At 36.5% G+C, this 19,188-nt stretch overlaps 1 protein-coding gene across 2 annotated transcripts in view; it reads right to left on the bottom strand.

Moving 5' to 3' along the window:
- Positions 1-19,188, bottom strand: part of LOC110456538 (arginine--tRNA ligase, cytoplasmic-like) — a 146,954-nt gene that overhangs the window by 22,698 nt on the left and 105,068 nt on the right. For both annotated transcript variants that reach the window (XR_002463595.1, XM_021507332.1), the window contains exons 11-14: positions 17,012-17,117; positions 11,031-11,144; positions 9,174-9,232; positions 272-516 (exon numbers count right to left, since the gene is read on the bottom strand). Coding sequence is in view for 1 of the 2 variants with exons in the window: in XM_021507332.1 (XP_021363007.1) it covers positions 272-516; positions 9,174-9,232; positions 11,031-11,144; positions 17,012-17,117 (524 nt within the window). In the remaining variant the exon portion in view is untranslated. The remainder of the gene's footprint in view (positions 1-271; positions 517-9,173; positions 9,233-11,030; positions 11,145-17,011; positions 17,118-19,188) is intronic.

The raw sequence follows: 19,188 nt of genomic DNA, 5'->3' as shown, positions 1-19,188 counted from the left end.
AGGCTTGTAATATGAAGGTTCATGACACACATAGGCTTGTAATATGAAGGTTCATGACACACATAGGCTTGTAATATGAAGGTTCATGACACACACAGGCTTGTAATATGAAGGTTCATGACACACATAGCTGCCAGTTACATGTACCTGTTAATGTTGTGTTAGGATATTTGATCAGAGGTTTGGATACACATTTTAATTGTTTCTAACTAGATATCACCTTACGACACACTGATGAATCCCCATATCTCACTGATACACATTAACATACCTGATTTGTCTTTCTCTATGCAATAGCAGCTGTCGTAAAACTCGGAGAAGGTTGTGGCCACCTCGTACAGGAAGTCACACAGAGTATGTATCAGAAGATCGTCCAGACACTTGAGGATAATCTCGGGGAAACGCAGCAGGCACTTAGCAAGCTTCCATTCCTTCGGGTGGTCAAGCACAATTTTTGTCTTTGTTGCAGCCTCCTTTAATTGCTGAGGAGAAACTTGGGCCGTACGAGCAATGGACCTGAAAGTCATAATAATGTATTTCATTAAGATATCCCTGGACAAAACATCAATGCATTTGCCATTTCTTGATGATAAATCTTCACACAATATTTTAGAATTTGCTTTATTGATCAGTAATACATGTAAATACTCTTTTCTATATCATCGCTACAGTTGCTGTACATCTGTGCTTATCTGGCAAAAAAGGCAGTGCCTAGTAATAAGCCCCTGCCATGCATCAGGGTTAATGTTTTGGATCCCTTGACTTATCGCAGGATAAACATGGTTATTGTTACAGTTATTGTAATAAATATTTGGGATGTAATAGTGATATCATACTACAGTAAATAAAAAGAGATCCCAGTGGGATCTTGGTGCCCACCTTAATGTACCATCTTCGTTAAGTTCTTTGTCACTCTGATCTTTTCTCTACTTTTGTCTTATCTTTTTAAATGAGTCATGTTAACAGTAAATGCACATTGAGGTCACTTTTCATCTAAACTTAATACTGCTGTGTATAAAAGACAACTTTTAAAGTGAGTTTTCGTTTCACATATTTACTAGAACAGGACTTAATGTGAAAGAAATATAACCGTTGACATTGCAATATGAGAAAGTTCTGTTACGTTTTTCATTCGGCCATCTTGTTTTTATGATCAATCTAAAAAAAACAGGCACAACTAAGGATCAAGGGAAAACTTCAGATCAAATTTGAGAAAAATCCCTCAAGTACTTTCTGAGAAATAGCACAAACAAACCTTGACTGTCAAAATCAAAGATGGGCACCTGTCAGCCATTTTGTTTATTCAATCAGTCTCAAGAGTCAACATGAACAATAAAGGACGGTGAGGAACCTAAATAACTAATCTGAGAAAGATTCCTAAAGTACTTCCTGAGAAATAGCAATAACAAACCTTCACTGTCAAAATCAAAGATGGCTGCCAGTCGGCCACTTTGTTTGCACAACTACAGACCAAGGGGAACTTAAAAGTCAAATTTGAGACAGATCCCTTTAAAACTTTCTGAGAAATAGTGATAACAAGAATTGTTTAAGGACGGACGTCTGATGACGGACGGACCACGGTCCACTGACGAAGGCCGATTTGAAAAGCCCACCATCAGATGATAGTGGGCTAAAAAGTGTAGGGTATAATGTACGTGTGGTTACATTTAACTTGCTATAAGTAGGAGATTGTTGGTTATTTTGTAACTTAAATGAATAAAGAGTATTCAAGGAAAACAGAACATAAAAGGTGCATGTAAGAATATTCTACTCTTTTACATTTGCCTCTAATATATCTAAATTACAAGCATACAGTAACAACATATGACAAAAGGCCCAAAGCACCTGTATCAGTTACATAGGAACCTGAATGTGAATCGGTGGAAATGCAGGTCAAGGCTATTTGTTTTAGCATCCCTCAAATAGACCTTCATCCCAGTAAAATTCAAGTCACGTTTCATTAATCTAGCCTTGGTGGCTCATTAGGAGATTGAATTCTTAGAAGATTTTAACATGCCTATTTTATTCTGTACAAAATAGATTGCTCTTCACCTTAGCAACCGTGCAAAATCTATAATACTCTGTAAAAGATTTCACCCTAGACCAATTTTTTTTTCAGAAGTTGTTTAAAGATTTCAATACTTCTGACCTCTATGTCCTTGGAAGGTTGTTAAGGTCATTTGTTTTAACACACTTGATAGCCCTTCATTCCACCATGCTAACAAGCAAGGTATTTGACAATCTTTAATGCCTCTTGTTTATTCAAAAGGAATTGTTTAATTTAGCATATTTGACCACTGTGACTGTAAATGTGGGTCAAGTGATTTATAAAATAAACTTCATTAACAGCATATTATCAGTTTACAGGTCAAATATCAATAGCCTTTTGGTTATTCAAAGGACAATTTGTTGTCTAAATGATCTTACGTATTTGATCTCTATGACCTTGGAAGATGGTCAAAGTCAATTATTTGAACAAATTTGAAACCCCTATCCCTTCATGCTACATTGTACTGGCAAAATATCATCACTATAGGCCATTTGGTTATTAAGGAGATATTATTTAAACGTTTTAACACATTTGACCCCCGTGACCTTGAAAGTGTGGTCAAGGTCATTTATTTGATCAAATCTAATAATCTTTTATTTCAGCAAGCTACTGACCAATATATCAGATAGACAGATGGACAAACCACAGCATAAGATAACTTGTACCTTTGAGCAAGGTCAGGTAAACATTCCATTTTGGTATCTTATTCTTGTATGTAAATATCATTACAAGGGGTTGCCAAGATCTGCAATGTATACTGACTACATCAGACCTGATTTAAATCACCTGACAACAACATTCAGTCATTCTTCCAATATTTTCCCATTAAGTTTCAACTGTGATCCAGGGAGATTTTAGAGTTACAAGATAATTCCAGGTAAGATCAAAGAAAATAAATCTCGACTCCATCAACAGATTTCATCAGGAGATTGAGATGTCTATCACACACAGTCTACAGTTACAGAAGATCATCGTCTGTGTCCCTCTCGTCAGACCGCACTATAAACCATCCTTATAAGGACAATCTCTAAACTTACCATGACAGAGACAGACAGCTCTATAAACCATCCTTATAAGGACAATCTCTAAACTCACCATAACAGACAGACAGCACTATAAACCATCCTTATAAGGACAATCTCCAAACTCACCATAACAGAGATAGACAGCTCTATAAACCATCCTTATAAGGACAATCTCCAAACTCACCATAACAGAGACAGACAGCACTATAAACCATCCTTATAAGGACAATCTCCAAACTCACCATAACAGAGACAGACAGCACTATAAACCATCCTTATAAGGACAATCTCCAAACTCACCATAACAGAGACAGACAGCACTATAAACCATCCTTATAAGGACAATCTCCAAACTCACCATAACAGAGACAGACAGCACTATAAACCATCCTTATAAGGACAATCTCCAAACTCACCATAACAGAGACAGACAGCACTATAAACCATCCTTATAAGGACAATCTCCAAACTCACCATAACAGAGACAGACAGCACTATAAACCATCCTTATAAGGACAATCTCCAAACTCACCATAACAGAGACAGACAGCACTATAAACCATCCTTATAAGGACAATCTCCAAACTCACCATAACAGAGACAGACAGCTCTATAAACCATCCTTATAAGGACAATCTCTAAACTCACCATAACAGAGACAGACCGCACTATAAACCATCCTTATAAGGACAATCTCCAAACTCACCATAACAGAGACAGACAGCACTATAAACCATCCTTATAAGGACAATCTCTAAACTCACCATAACAGAGACAGACAGCACTAAAAACCATCCTTATAAGGACAATCTCTAAACTCACCATAACAGAGACAGACAGCACTATAAACCATCCTTATAAGGACAATCTCTAAACTCACCATAACAGAGACAGACAGCACTATAAACCATCCTTATAAGGACAATCTCTAAACTCACCATAACAGAGACAGACAGCACTATAAACCATCCTTATAAGGACAATCTCTAAACTCACCATAACAGAGACAGACAGCACTATAAACCATCCTTATAAGGACAATCTCTAAACTCACCATAACAGAGACAGACAGCACTATAAACCATCCTTATAAGGACAATCTCTAAACTCACCATAACAGAGACAGACAGCACTATAAACCATCCTTATAAGGACAATCTCTAAACTCACCATAACAGAGACAGACAGCACTATAAACCATCCTTATAAGGACAATCTCTAAACTCACCATAACAGAGACAGACAGCACTATAAACCATCCTTATAAGGACAATCTCTAAACTCACCATAACAGAGACAGACAGCACTATAAACCATCCTTATAAGGACAATCTCTAAACTCACCATAACAGAGACAGACAGCACTATAAACCATCCTTATAAGGACAATCTCTAAACTCACCATAACAGAGACAGACAGCACTATAAACCATCCTTATAAGGACAATCTCTAAACTCACCATAACAGAGACAGACAGCACTATAAACCATCCTTATACGGACAATCTCTAAACTCACCATAACAGAGACAGACAGCACTATAAACCATCCTTATAAGGACAATCTCTAAACTCACCATAACAGAGACAGACAGCACTATAAACCATCCTTATAAGGACAATCTCCAAACTCACCATAACAGAGACAGACAGCACTATAAACCATCCTTATAAGGACAATCTCTAAACTCACCATAACAGAGACAGACAGCACTATAAACCATCCTTATAAGGACAATCTCTAAACTCACCATAACAGAGACAGACAGCACTATAAACCATCCTTATAAGGACAATCTCTAAACTCACCATAACAGAGACAGACAGCACTATAAACCATCCTTATAAGGACAATCTCTAAACTCACCATAACAGAGACAGACAGCACTATAAACCATCCTTATAAGGACAATCTCTAAACTCACCATAACAGAGACAGACAGCACTATAAACCATCCTTATAAGGACAATCTCTAAACTCACCATAACAGAGACAGACAGCACTATAAACCATCCTTATAAGGACAATCTCTAAACTCACCATAACAGAGACAGACAGCTCTATAAACCATCCTTATAAGGACAATCTCTAACCTCACCATAACAGAGACAGACAGCACTATAAACCATCCTTATAAGGACAATCTCCAAACTCACCATAACAGAGACAGACAGCACTATAAACCATCCTTATAAGGAATCTCTAACCTCACCATAACAGTCCTGTGACATGATTTATAAACAAGATTGAAGTCTCTTGGGTCTCAGCCCTCTACTCTGGGGGCCACATCCTTGGTTTATATAAAAGAACATTCCTATTATACAGGGATGCTTCATATATATCTAACATTAAGCAAAGATCTGTTCTGTTGTGCTAGAATTTTAAAATGTATCCCCGACAAGTGACATTGAACAATCGTCAATCATTGCTGGTAGGTAGCTTCTTTTCCCTTTATTTCTCTGCTCTTCTCTTGAACAAGCACATATCATACAGGCACCTAAGAAATGTGAAAACCAAGTTGCAGCATGATCTTTGAGGGGCTGGTTCTATGTACATTTTTTCAATCAAGTTTGATCATGCATATAACTAGCGAAAAATGGGATCATACATGCATACCAAGTTTCATCACAGTCCCTTGAATATTTAAAAAAAAAATACCAGTAACAAACTTTACATGTAATAGCCATACAAAATCCAAGATAAACAACTGGGGGGCATTTAGTTTTTGAGATGAGTCCTACAAACATTAGTCATACAAAATCTAAGAATAAGCCAAATTGTTTAGTCATAATTCTTGGGCAGTGTCTGAAAAACGGCATAACAATATTGTGACATGCAAAATCCAAAATAGTTGCTAGTTTGTGTTTTTGATCCTCTCATATTTCTGCATGCACAACTATGGGCCAATGGATCAATGCATCCCAAATTTCATCATAATCCCTCACAATTTTTTTCTTAAAAGTAGTAGTAATACATTATACAAATGTTCATAGATAGAATGACTAAAAGACTCATGACTGAATGAGTGACATATTGATGCCACCCTGACAGTCCAAGAGCGGTTCCAACAGGCCACCATCTGATGATGTTGGGCTACGAATCAAAAGGATGAAAGTTTAAATGACAAAAAAGAGTAACAAATATGTAAAAATATTAAAAATCATCTACCAGGCAGGGAAAAGTTAAAATATGAAAAACTGTAAAAAAAAAAGGCCCAAACAAACCTAGCACATTAGTACAAGGATAAAAAAAACACCTGGTATTAATTTCACACTTGTAATCTTAAAACTGGACTAAAATACAGTTACAGGCAAAATAACAGTGTTTCATTCATAAGAACCTATTAAAAGATTTAAACATATTTGACCCCTGTGACCTTAAAATATATTTGTCAAGGTCATTCATTTGAACTTGGTAGTCCTTCATCTCAGCATGTTACTGGCATTATCCTAGGCCTCTTGGTTATTCAGAAGTTGTTTAAATGTTTAAAACACATTTGCCTTCTGTGACCTTGAATATAAGTCAAGGTCATTTATTTGAACAAACTTGGTTGCCCTTCATCCCAGCATGTTACTGGCCAAATATCATCACCCTAGGCCTCTCGGTTATTCAGAAGAAGTTGTTTAAAAGATTTAAACATATTTGACCCCTGTGACCTTGAAGATAAGGCAAGGTCATTTATTTGAATGAACTTGGAAGCCCTTCATCCAAGCATGTTACTGGACAAATATCATCATCCTAGGCCTCTCGGTTATTCAGAAGAAGTTGTTTAAAAGATTTTAACATATTTGACCCCTGTGACCTTGAAGATAAGGTAAGGTCATTTATTTGACCGAACTTGGAAGCCCTTCATCCAAGCATGTTGCTGGCTAAATATCATTATCCTAGGCCACTCGGTTATTCAGAAAAAGTTGTTTAAAGGTTTTAAACATATTTGACCCCTGTGACCTTGAAGATAAGGTAAGGTCATTTATTTGAACGAACTTGGAAGCCCTTCATCCAAGCATGTTACTGGCTAAATATCATTATCCTAGGCCACTCGGTTATTCAGAAAAAGTTGTTTAAAGGTTTTAAACATATTTGCCCCCTGTGACCTTGAAAATTGATGAAGGTCATTTATTTGAATGAACTTGGAAGCCCTTCATCCAAGAATGTTACTGGCTAAATATCATTATCCTAGGACACTCGGTTATTCAGAAAAAGGTGTTTAAAGGTTTTAAACATATTTGACCCCTGTGGCCTTGAAAATTGATGAAGATCATTTATTTGAACAAACTTGGTAGCCCTTCATCCAAGCATTTTACTGGCTAAATATCATTATCCTAGGCCTCTCGGTTATTCAGAAGAAGTTGTTTAAAGTAAAAAGTTGACGACGGACGGACGACGGATGACGGACGAATGTAACAACAAATATGGAATGTGTTTTTTAATGCTAAGAACTGTCAATAGAATTGGGATGAAAGTGACAATTTAAATATTATTAAAAAGATGTTAAAAACAATCAGAAAGGGTGAATATATATATATATAGTAGCAACATGTATTACAATCTAACCTATGGTATCAATCTAATCCTGTCTGACATAATGAACACTTCAATTATATCATCAAACTTTCATGTCATCTAGGCTACCTATGGTATCAATCTAATCCTGTCTGACATAATGAACACTTCAATTATATCATCAAACTTTCATGTCATCTAGGCTTCGGCAATAGTTATATACAAAGGAGGATTTGTCAAAGGCAAATAAAAAAGCGTCATCTCTTTCTCAATTAAGGGAACGAAAAAAAACGATCATCATGTCTGCAGACCAAAATGTCGCGTCTTTCTGAAGGTCATACGATGACAAACCAATGATGCACACTAAAAACATTGAAGACATTGGGAAAGTAGAAATCTATGTTAGAGAGGTTTGTGACAGACAGATGTGTCACTTGGGTATATATATATCAATTTGTCCTAGACTGGACGTCATTATTTACTATCAGTACAGTGTCTATACATCATGTATGATGTCTGTTAATGAGGAGACAAAACTGATGATGTAAGTATAACAAGAGGCCCAAAGGCCTTAGCGGTCACCTGAGTTATATATCATAGGTACTGGTAGCTTTATTTTATTGTTTAGATGTGATGTGGAATTCAGCATGTAAACTAGGTGAAATACAATACTTGTCACGTCATCAAAGGATAAGAATTTGAAAATATTGGTAAATGTTCCCTTTGGGGCCCCGCCCTAGCCCCTGGGGGTGGGGCAGGAATCCCTATTTTACAATGTAATACCCTCATTTACCAAAGATGATTCTGACGAAGTTTGAGTGATTTTCTGCTGAAAATGGATAAAATATATCCAAAAGTGTTTTTCCCAATATAAACTATAGTAAACTTTACCCCCTCCCCAAAGGAGAACGAATAGCTAGGGGGTCCTAAAATTTACAATTTAAATAAAGCCCCTGATGATCTTTCTTTCCATGCAGAGACTGCAGTACCTCTGAGTCTGGAGAAGAAGATTTTTGAAATATTGGTTAATTTTCCCTTTGGGGCCCCGGCCTGGCCCCTAGGGTTGGGGTAGTAATTTCAATTTTACAATTTGAAACCATCTTTCTACAAGGGTAATTCTCACCAGGTAAAAATAATTTCCTACTGAAAGTTGTCGAAATATACCCAAAAGTGTTATTTCCCTATATAAACTAAAGTAAACTTTACCCCCTCCCCTAGGGTGAACGATTAGCTCGGGGGTCCTGAAATTTACAATTCAAGTAAAACCCCTGATGATCTTTCTTTCCATGCAGAGAAAATGACTGTAGTACCTCTGAGTCTGGAGAAGAAGATTTTTGAAATATTGGTTAATTTTCCCTTTGGGGCCCCGCCCTGGCCCCTAGGGTTGGGGTAGGAATCTCAATTTTACAATTTTGTAGCCTCATCTACAAAGGATGATTCTGACCAAGTTTGAAAAAAATTCATCCACTAGTTCTTGAGAAGAAGTTGAAAATGTAAAAAGTTTATGCACGACGGACGGAAAGTGATTAGAATAGGTCACTTGAGCAAAGCTCAGGTGACCTAAAAATCTTTCCCATGCAGATCGACAAACTCACCTGATCCGGGTGTAGGCATACAGTAGGTACGCTGCAGTGTTTCCTCGGTCATCCAACATCTACATACAAAATACAGGAAAGAATAAACAGGTGAGTCTAAAAACAATGAACATATGTCTTAACTGAGTTCTATAAGAAATAAATATAACAATCCTCCCTGAGACATCCCTTTACAGGAAGCATGTCGTCTGAACTTTTTGCTGGGATATCGCATAGTGACCGTCACTTGGACAGCTGCTATATAAAACACCTAACAACTGGTCAGTACACAGCTGACAGTCGACAGGTAAACATCAATCAGCAAAGCAATTATATAGAAATATCCAATGCATTACTTGTAATCAAAATATAAATAATAAATCTCTTATTAAAAATATCTTCACAAACATGTATGTCTGATATATGCAAATGATAAGTTTATGATAACACACCAGTAAATCTAAATACAGGTAAGTCATTAACATACAAGAAAATCTTTAACATACAGGTAAATCTATAGCATACAGATAAATCTATAACATACAGGTAAATCTATAATTAAATACAGGTAAATCTGTAGCATACAAGTGAGTCTATAACATACAGGTAAATATATAATTGTATATACATTTGTAGTTAAGTCTATGATTGTAAACAGGTACATATCTAACATACAGGTAAATTTGTAACATACATGTACATCTATGATTGTAAACAGGTAAATATCTAACATACAGGTAAATTTGTAACAGGTACGATTACATATATGTTAGTCTATGATTGCAAACAGTTAAGTATCTAACATACAGGTAAATTTGTAACATAAAGGTATGATTACATACAGGTAACCGTAAGTCTATGATTACATACAGGTAAGTCTTTGATTAAATACAGGTAAGTCTATGATTAAATACAGGTAAGTGTAATGATTTAATACAGGTAAGTGTAATGATTAAATACAGGTAAGTCTATGATTAAATACAGGTAAGTCTATGATTAAATACAGGTAATTATATGAGTACATGCAGGTAAGTCTATGCTTACATACAGGTAAGTCTATGATTAAATACAGGTAAGTCTATGATTAAATACATGCAAGTCTATGAATAAATACAGGTGAGTCTATGATTTAAAAAACACAGGTAAGTTTATGATTACACACAGGAAAGTCTATAATTAAACAGGTAAGTGTAATGATTACATACAGGTAAGTCTATGATTAAATACAGGTAAGTCTATGATTAAATACAGGTAATTCTATGAGTACATACAGGTAGGTCTATGATTAAATACAGGTAGGTCTATGATTACATAGAGGTATGTCTATGATTACATAGAGGTCAGTCTATGATTAAATACATGCAAGTCTATGATTAAATACAGGTCAGTCTATGATTAAATACAGGTTAGTCTATGATTAAATACAGGTAAGTCTATGATTACATACAGGTCAGTAGATAACAAACAGCACAAACATGTCTCCCTACTATATGAATCTCCTAAAATGTCAGCATAACAACTTTAAAGTCATGTGCAATGTGGAGGCCGTGGTTTAAAGTTTCTATCATGTAAATGTCAGTGTTCTGTTCAACAAAGTTAACGATTATGCAATATTTATGATGTTTGTTGATGACATTTATTGCAATGATCCTTTTACATTGTCATTATAAATTATCATTCCAAAGGATAACCTTACAAATACCAAGCGGATTACAGCCGATCACGCAACATTCCAGTCACACAAAAACTTAATTCATTCCAAAGTCATTGTCATAAAGTGCTACTGAAATTTACAGATAAGAGACAAAGTGTTTGTATGAAGCAATAGTAAATATTTTCTAATTAATTACAGTCATTCATTAATGCTGAGCTACTTACCCTATCAAAAGAGAAGACATACTCGTGGTTACGGTTATGAGATAAATCGTTGTACTTTATACATCCATACGCTACAGCTTCCATTGCTTTCTTCATCTCCTCCTTTGTCAATTCCTGAAACATTTAATTAACTAACATTAATTCCTCAAAATTATCTGATTGTTCAAAAGGTATCTTACTGTGAAGTAAAAAGAGTATAATTATCATGGTCAGCTTATTCTACCAGTTTGTCACTTAACGGGGTATTCATTGATAGAGAAGCGTTTTCTTTGTAAGTCTTTAATAGTTAGGTTTGTACCAGTGACCACAGGTCATGAAGAAGTTGACCTACACCTTTACCAGGTGTCCTAGTGTCTTTATTGATAATTTTCGACCTTTTCCAGGTGACAATACAACGTTTTCCTGTGCCTCAGCAAGTCTTTATTTGGACCTAATAATAATGAACTGGCTGAATCGTATACAGGAATTCCTGATTTGGGGAGATATATTTGTTCCTAGAGAGTGGTGGTGACCATTAGTTTCTCGACCATGTTAAACATCTTAGCCGAATTAATGTTACAAAATCCTTTATACAACGTCACGTCATCTTCATCATCAGTGAACTGAAGCCTTTGTTCACCCATGTCTCAAGTGCTCTATACAGTTTTCTCATTACATTTCCTTGTCATATCAAGTCTTCATCCATATGGAAGAAAAATAATCTTTTATCAGCTTTCCATTCCACAATGAAATGTCTGAGGCTTAGGTGCCAATGTCTCGTAACGAAGAGTAGAGCGTCTATCCTGGAAGTGTAAAGGATGTTGACACCACGTCTAGACACCCTCTTCCTCCAATAAACTATCAATGTCATATATTTAATATAACTGTCCACTACACACTTAACACGTATGGCTGTGTAGTGTTTTGTGACAATGTACATAAAGATCTGTGACTCTGTTGTCATAAGTAACCAGCCCTCATAAGGCAAGAACTATCACTACACACTTAACACGTATGGCTGTGTAGTGTTTTGTGACAATGTACATAAAGATCTGTGACTCTGTTGTCATAAGTAACCAGCCCTCATAAGGCAAGAACTATCACTACACACTTAACATGTATGGCTGTGTAGTGTTTTGTGACAATGTACATAAAGATCTGTGACTCTGTTGTCATAAGTAACCAGCCCTCATAAGGCAAGAACTATCACTACACACTTAACATGTATGGCTGTGTAGTGTTTTGTGACAATGTACATAAAGATCTGTGACTCTGTTGTCATAAGTAACCAGCCCTCATAAGGCAAGAACTATCACTACACACTTAACATGTATGGCTGTGTAGTGTTTTGTGACAATGTACATAAAGATCTGTGACTCTGTTGTCATAAGTAACCAGCCCTCATAAGGCAAGAACTATCACTACAGACTTAACATGTATGGCTGTGTAGTGTTTTGTGACAATGTACATAAAGATCTGTGACTCTGTTGTCATAAGTAACCAGCCCTCATAAGGCAAGAACTATCACTACAGACATAACATGTATGGCTGTGTAGTGTTTTGTGACAATGTACATAAAGATCTGTGACTCTGTTGTCATAAGTAACCAGCCCTCATAAGGCAAGAACTATCACTACAGACATAACATGTATGGCTGTGTAGTGTTTTGTGACAATGTACATAAAGATCTGTGACTCTGTTGTCATAAGTAACCAGCCCTCATAAGACATGAACTATCACTACACACGTTTCTGTTCAATAAACTACATGTTAAATCCCCTTAAAAGGTTTCTCAGTTATATTAGCTGCTATGACAAACATTCCTTTGCCCTGCCCTTGCAAGACCAAACAACTCTCCTAGACTTACTATTGTAAACCATGGGTTTCAGATACATTTACAAAATCTCAGGGGCACCCTTATTAGTGGTGACACCCTCGTCATGTCAAACATGGTATATGAATTCCAAACTTTAGACACCAAAAGGGAATGTCCTTCACCAATGCCTATTTGGGGAATCTGCTAGATATGACGTAGGGTATCCAGTCATACCTGTCAACATTAGGGGAATCTGCTAGATATGACGTAGGGGATCCAGTCATACCTGTCAACATTTGGGGAATCTGCTAGATATGACGTAGGGTATCCAGTTATACCTGTCAACATTTGAAGAATCTACTAGATATGACGTAGGGTATCCAGTCATACCTGTCAACTTTTGGGGAATCTGCTAGATACGAAGTAGGGTATCCAGTTATACCTGTCAACATTTGGGGAATCTGCTAGATATGATGCAGGGTATCCAGTCATACTTGTTAACATCTGGGGAATCTGCTAGATATGACCTATGATGTAGGGTATCCAGTCATACTTGTCAACATTTGGGGAATCTGCTAGATATGATGTAGGGTATCCAGTCATACTTGTTATCATCTGGGGAATCTTCTAGATATGATGTAGGGTATCCAGTCATACTAGTCAACATTTGGGGAATCTGCTAGATATGACGTAGGGTATCCAGTCCTACCTGTCAACATTTGGGGAATCTGCTAGATATGATGTAGGGGATCCAGTCATACTTGTTATCATCTGGGGAATCTTCTAGATATGACGTAGGGTATCCAGTCATACTAGTCAACATTTGGGGAATCTGCTTGATATGACGTAGGGTATCCAGTCATCCCTGTCAACATTTGGGGAATCTGCTAGATATGACGCAGGGTATCCAGTCATACCTGTCAACATTTGGGGAATCTGCTAGATATGATGTAGGGTATCCAGTCATACTTGTTATCATTTGGGGAATCGGCTAGATATGACGTAGGGTGTCCAGTCATACTAGTCAACATTTGGGGAATCTGCTTGATATGACGTAGGGTATCCAGTCATACCTGTCAACATTTGGGGAATTTGCTAGATATGACGTAGGGTATCCAGTCATTCCTGTCAACATTTGGGGAATCTGCTAGATATGCCGTAGGGTATCCAGTCATACTTGTCAACATTTGGGGAATCTGCTAGATATTACGTAGGGTATCCAGTCATACTTGTCAACATTTGGGGAATCTGCTAGATATGACGTAGGGTATCCAGTCATACTTGTCAACTTTTTAAAATTTCCATGGGAGAGATTACACATGCTCAAAATTAAAAGCATGCATGAAATGTGTGTGTATGTACACCCTAGGGAACAAAAGGCCCAATAGGCCTGCACTGCTCACCTGGTATTAATCTAGCACATGTAACCTTAAAAGTGATCTAAAATAAAGCTACAGTCAAAATATCAGTATGTATGACTATAAGTCATTCAAAAGAACCTGTTGAAAGATTTTAAAACATTTGACCCCTGTGACCTTGAAAGTCAAACAAGGTCATTATGTTGAAGAAACTTTATAGCCCTTCATCTCAGCATGCAACTTGCAAAAAATCACCACCCTAGACCTTTTTTGTATTGAGATTAGGTAATTTAAATGTTAATACATATTTGAATAAATGTGACCTACAAGGTGGGTCAAGGTCATGCAAATGGATAAAAGCTTGATAGCCCTTCATTTAAGCATGCTACTGGCCAAATATCAACATCTGGGCCTCATGGTTACTCAGAAGAAGTTGTTTAAAGATTTTAAACAAATTTTACTCCTGTGACCATGAATATATATCAAGGTCATTTGTTTTAACAAACTTGGTAGCCCTTTATGCCAACATGTAACTGGCTAAATATCCTCACCCTGGGCTATTTGGTTATTCAGAAGAAGTCATTTAAAGATTTTGAACATATTTGACCCATGTGACTTTGAATCTAGTTTAAGGTAATTTATTTGAACAATCATGGTAGCCCTTCATTCTAGCATGCTACTGGCCAAATATCATCACCCTGGGCCTTTTGGTAATTCAGAAGATGTTTAAAAAAATTTCATTTTTTTTTTATAGAGAATTGACCCCTCTGACCTTGAATATGAGCGAAGTTGGTAGCCCTTCATTCCATCACGTCATGGGCTAAATATCATCCTGCGCCTTTTGGTTATTCAGAAGAAGTTGTTTAAAGGTTTCAAACTTATTTGTGACCTTAAATATGTCAAGGTCATTCATTTTAACAAAATTGTTAGACCTTCATCCTAGTATGCTACTGGCCAGATATCAACATTCTGGGCCTTATAGTTATTCCAAAAAAGTCATTCAGATTTTAATCATATTTGACCCCTGTCACCTTGAATATGTTAAGGTCTTTCATTTGAACAAACTTGGTGGCCCTTCATTCCATCATTTCACAAGCCAAATATCATCATCCTGCACCTTTTGGTTATTCAGAAGTTGTGTAAAGGTTTCAAACTTATTTGACCCTGTGACCTTAAATATATGTCGAGGTAATTTATTTTAACAAAATTGGTAGACCTTCATCCTACTAGCTACTTGCCAGATATCAGCATTGCTGGCCCTTACAGTTATTCAGAAGAAGTCATTTTAACAAAGATGGTAGCACTTAAACCAATCAGGTTACGGGTCAAATATCCTCCTCCTGCGCCTTTTGGTTATTCAGAAGAAGTTGTTTCAAGGTTTCAAACATATTTGACCCCTGTGACCTTGAAAAAAATCAAGGTCATTAATTTGAACAAACATAATAGCCCTTCACCCAAGCATGTAAATGGCCAAATATTATTATCCTGCGCCTTATGGTTATTCAGTTGAAGTGGTTTAAAGATTTTGAACATATTTGATTTGTAAAAAAAGGTAAAAGCCATTCATTTTGACAAACTTGGTAGCCCTTCATCCTACCATACCACTGGCCAAATATCAACATCATGGGCCTTCTGTTTTTTCAAAAGTTGTTGAAATATTTAACAAATCTGACCCCTGTGTCCTTGAAAATGGGCAAAGGTCATTCATTTGAACAAACTTGGTAGCCCATTCATCCAAGCATGCTTCTGGCCATAAATCATCATCCGGGCCTTTTGGTTATTCAGAATATGGCGTTTGAATGTTTTAAACATATTTGACCCCTGTGACCTTGAACATTCATTTGAACAAACTTGGTAGCCCTTTATCAAAGCATGCTTCTGGCCAAATATCATTAATTTGGACATTCTGGATATTCAGAAGAAGTTGTTTTAAGATTATTAACATATTTGACCCCTGTGACCTTGAAAAAGGGCAAAGGTCATTCATTTGAACAAAGTTGGTAGCCCTTAATCAAAGCATGCTTCTGGCCATAAATCATCTTCCTGGGCATTTTGTTTTTTTAGAAGATTTCGTTCAAATGTTTTAAACATATTTAATCCCTATGACCTTGAATATATATATCTGTCAAGGTCATTCATTTGAACAAACTTGGCAGCCCTTCATCTAAGCATGCTTTTGGCTGAATATCATCACTATAGGCCTTTTGGTTATTAATAAGAAGTTGTTTAAGGGTTTTAAACATATTTGACCCCCATGACCTTGAATTTAGGTCAAGGTCATTCATTTGAACAAACTTTAAAGTTTTAAACATATTTGACCCCTGTGACCTTGAAAATATGTCAAGGTTATTTAATTGAACAAACTTGGTAGCCCTTTATCCCAGCATGTCCCTGGCCAAATATCATCACTCTGGGCCTCTTTCTTATTCAGAAGAAGTTGTTTCAAGTAAAAAGTTGACGCCGGATGGATGGGCCACAGATGACGGACGCCGCACCATGGCATAAGCTCACTTGGCCAAGTGAGCTAAAAATAGGAACGGTTTAGCAAATTCAGTAGTTAAAAATGCTCAGTTTTAGGGTCCAAAATTGGGAGTCTCCCTCCTAAATAGGGAGAGTTGGCAAGTTTGTATCCACTTTTAAATGGAAATTTTGCTGACAAAGTGAGGAAAATCAAACTGTGTTCTGTGCACTTGAAACATGTTTTTGGCTGTGACTATGAGTGATGAGTTTACAACAACAGTAACAAATTAAAGAAGCTGTATAAAAGGTATAATTATCTCAGAGATTTTTTAAGTCATTTATTATGACAGCTGAGAATGACTTTGTACCTTGTCTCTGCCTTTTTCCACAAGTTTCATTTCCGCTCGCTTTACACCTTCATCTAACAAATCCACCAGTCGAATAACCTCTCCTGAACGAGTTTTAAACTTTTTCCTGAAAACATACAAAAGATCAATTACAGAAATATCTCATTTGTCACAATTTGATTACTTGCGCATTTTTTGTATTAATTGTAATATCAGCACAGTATTTGTTACAATTCTAATATCTTTGTGGATTAAAGACAACCATTATCTGATGTGTCATGCACTGATAAAACAATTAAGAAAAAAATATATAAAAAAAGAAATTTACTTGAAAAAATCTTCTTTATTAACTTGAGCCATGGAATATGACACCAAAAATATTTACACTGTACAAATGCTAAAACAAGGACTGATACCACGAGGTGACATTCCTATTTGTCCGATTTATTCTTCTAACATGAAAAGAAGGACTACCAACATATTCTGAGAATCAATTCAATTGAGTTTATTGCAGTTTTTCGTAAACAACCATCCATGTCTAATGTAGACATATTACCGCTGCTAGCGCGTCTGCCATCAGATTAATATGCTATAGATTTTAGGTTTGAAGCTGGTGATACACAGTGCTATAATGGCCAACCTGATGGAGTGGTCTGAAGGATAGCAACGGCAATTCCAATACTCGTTTATAGTTAGTTCTAGTTCTCATTTTGTAAATGTAGTTATTTGACCTTGAAATATTTTCATCAAAATCAAATAATTTATTTCATCCTAAATTTTGTTTTGTCAAATTAAATATATTTTTCTGGTCACTTTGGTCCCAAAAATGTCATCTGCAATGTATCAAAAATGTCAAGGTAGCAAAGTTTTACCTTACCTTATTACACTAAATGATCATAATAAAACGTTGCCCTCAAATTTTGTAAAGATGAAATTTTCACAGTTGGATCAATTTCCTACAAAGGATTTTGTAATTAGCTGACATTATGTGTTTAAGGTACAATAACAGAACCTATCTATATAAAACACCTTTTAATAGTGACACCTGTTTATGATGGTTACATGACCATGTCTACATACATGTATAAAAGTTGGGTGACTTTAGTGTACATAGTAAAGTCTCATTCAGCTTAAACATGTTTTATTGTTAAATTAAGTTTAAAAGAGATAAACCTATACATCTATTTATTACAAACACGGAAACAATTTCTTTGTTTTAATAGCAAACTTGTATGACCTTTGAAAAAGGGGTGGAATAGAGGGAGCCGAATTAGGAGTGGGATAAAGGGAAAAGAATAAAGAGTGGGATAGAGAGAACAGAATAGAGAGTGGGAAAAAGGGAGCAGAATAAAGAGTGGGATACAGGGAACAGAATAAAAGTGGGATAGAGAGAACAGAATAAAGAGTGGGATAAAGGGAGCAGAAAAAAGAGTGGAATAAAGGGAGCATAATAAAGAGTGGGATAGAGGGAGAAGAATAAAGAGTGGGATAGAGAGAACAGAAAAAAGAGTGGGATAAAGGGAGCATATTAAAGAGTGGGATAGAGAGAACAGAATAAAGAGAGGGATAGAGAGAACAGAATAAAGAGGGGGATAGAGAGAACAGAATAAAGAGGGGGATAGAGAGAACAGAATAAAGAGTGGGATAGAGAGAACAGAATAAGAGTGGGATAGAGGGAGCAGAATAAGAGTGGAATAGAGGGAGCCGAATTAGGAGTGGGATAAAGGGAAAAGAATAAAGAGTGGGATAGAGGGAGCAGAATAAGAGTGGAATAGAGGGAACAGAATAAGAGTGGGATAGAGGGAGCAGAATAAGAGTGGAATAGAGGTAGCCGAATTAGGAGTGGGATAGAGGGAGCAGAATAAAGAGTGGGAAAAAGGGAGCAGAATAAAGAGTGGGATACAGGGAACAGAATAAGAGTGGGATAGAGAGAACAGAATAAAGAGTGGGAAAGAGAGAACAGAATAAAGAGTGGGATAGAGAGAAAAGAATAAAGAGTGGGATAGAGAGAACAGAAGAAAGAGTGGGAAAAAGGGAGCAGAATAAAGAGTGGGATACAGGGAACAGAATAAGAGAGGGATAGAGAGAACAGAATAAGAGTGGGATAGAGGGAGCAGAATAAAGAGAGGGATATAGGGAACAGAGTGGGATAGAGGGAGAAGAATAAAGAGTGGGATAGAGAGAACAGAATAGAGAGT

Source organism: Mizuhopecten yessoensis, unplaced genomic scaffold (assembly GCF_002113885.1).
Source record: "Mizuhopecten yessoensis strain PY_sf001 unplaced genomic scaffold, ASM211388v2 scaffold8807, whole genome shotgun sequence".
NCBI classification, from domain to species: Eukaryota; Metazoa; Mollusca; class Bivalvia; order Pectinida; family Pectinidae; genus Mizuhopecten; species Mizuhopecten yessoensis.
The sequence above is the reverse complement of the archived record's forward strand: the minus strand, read 5'-3'. Positions and strand labels throughout refer to the sequence as shown.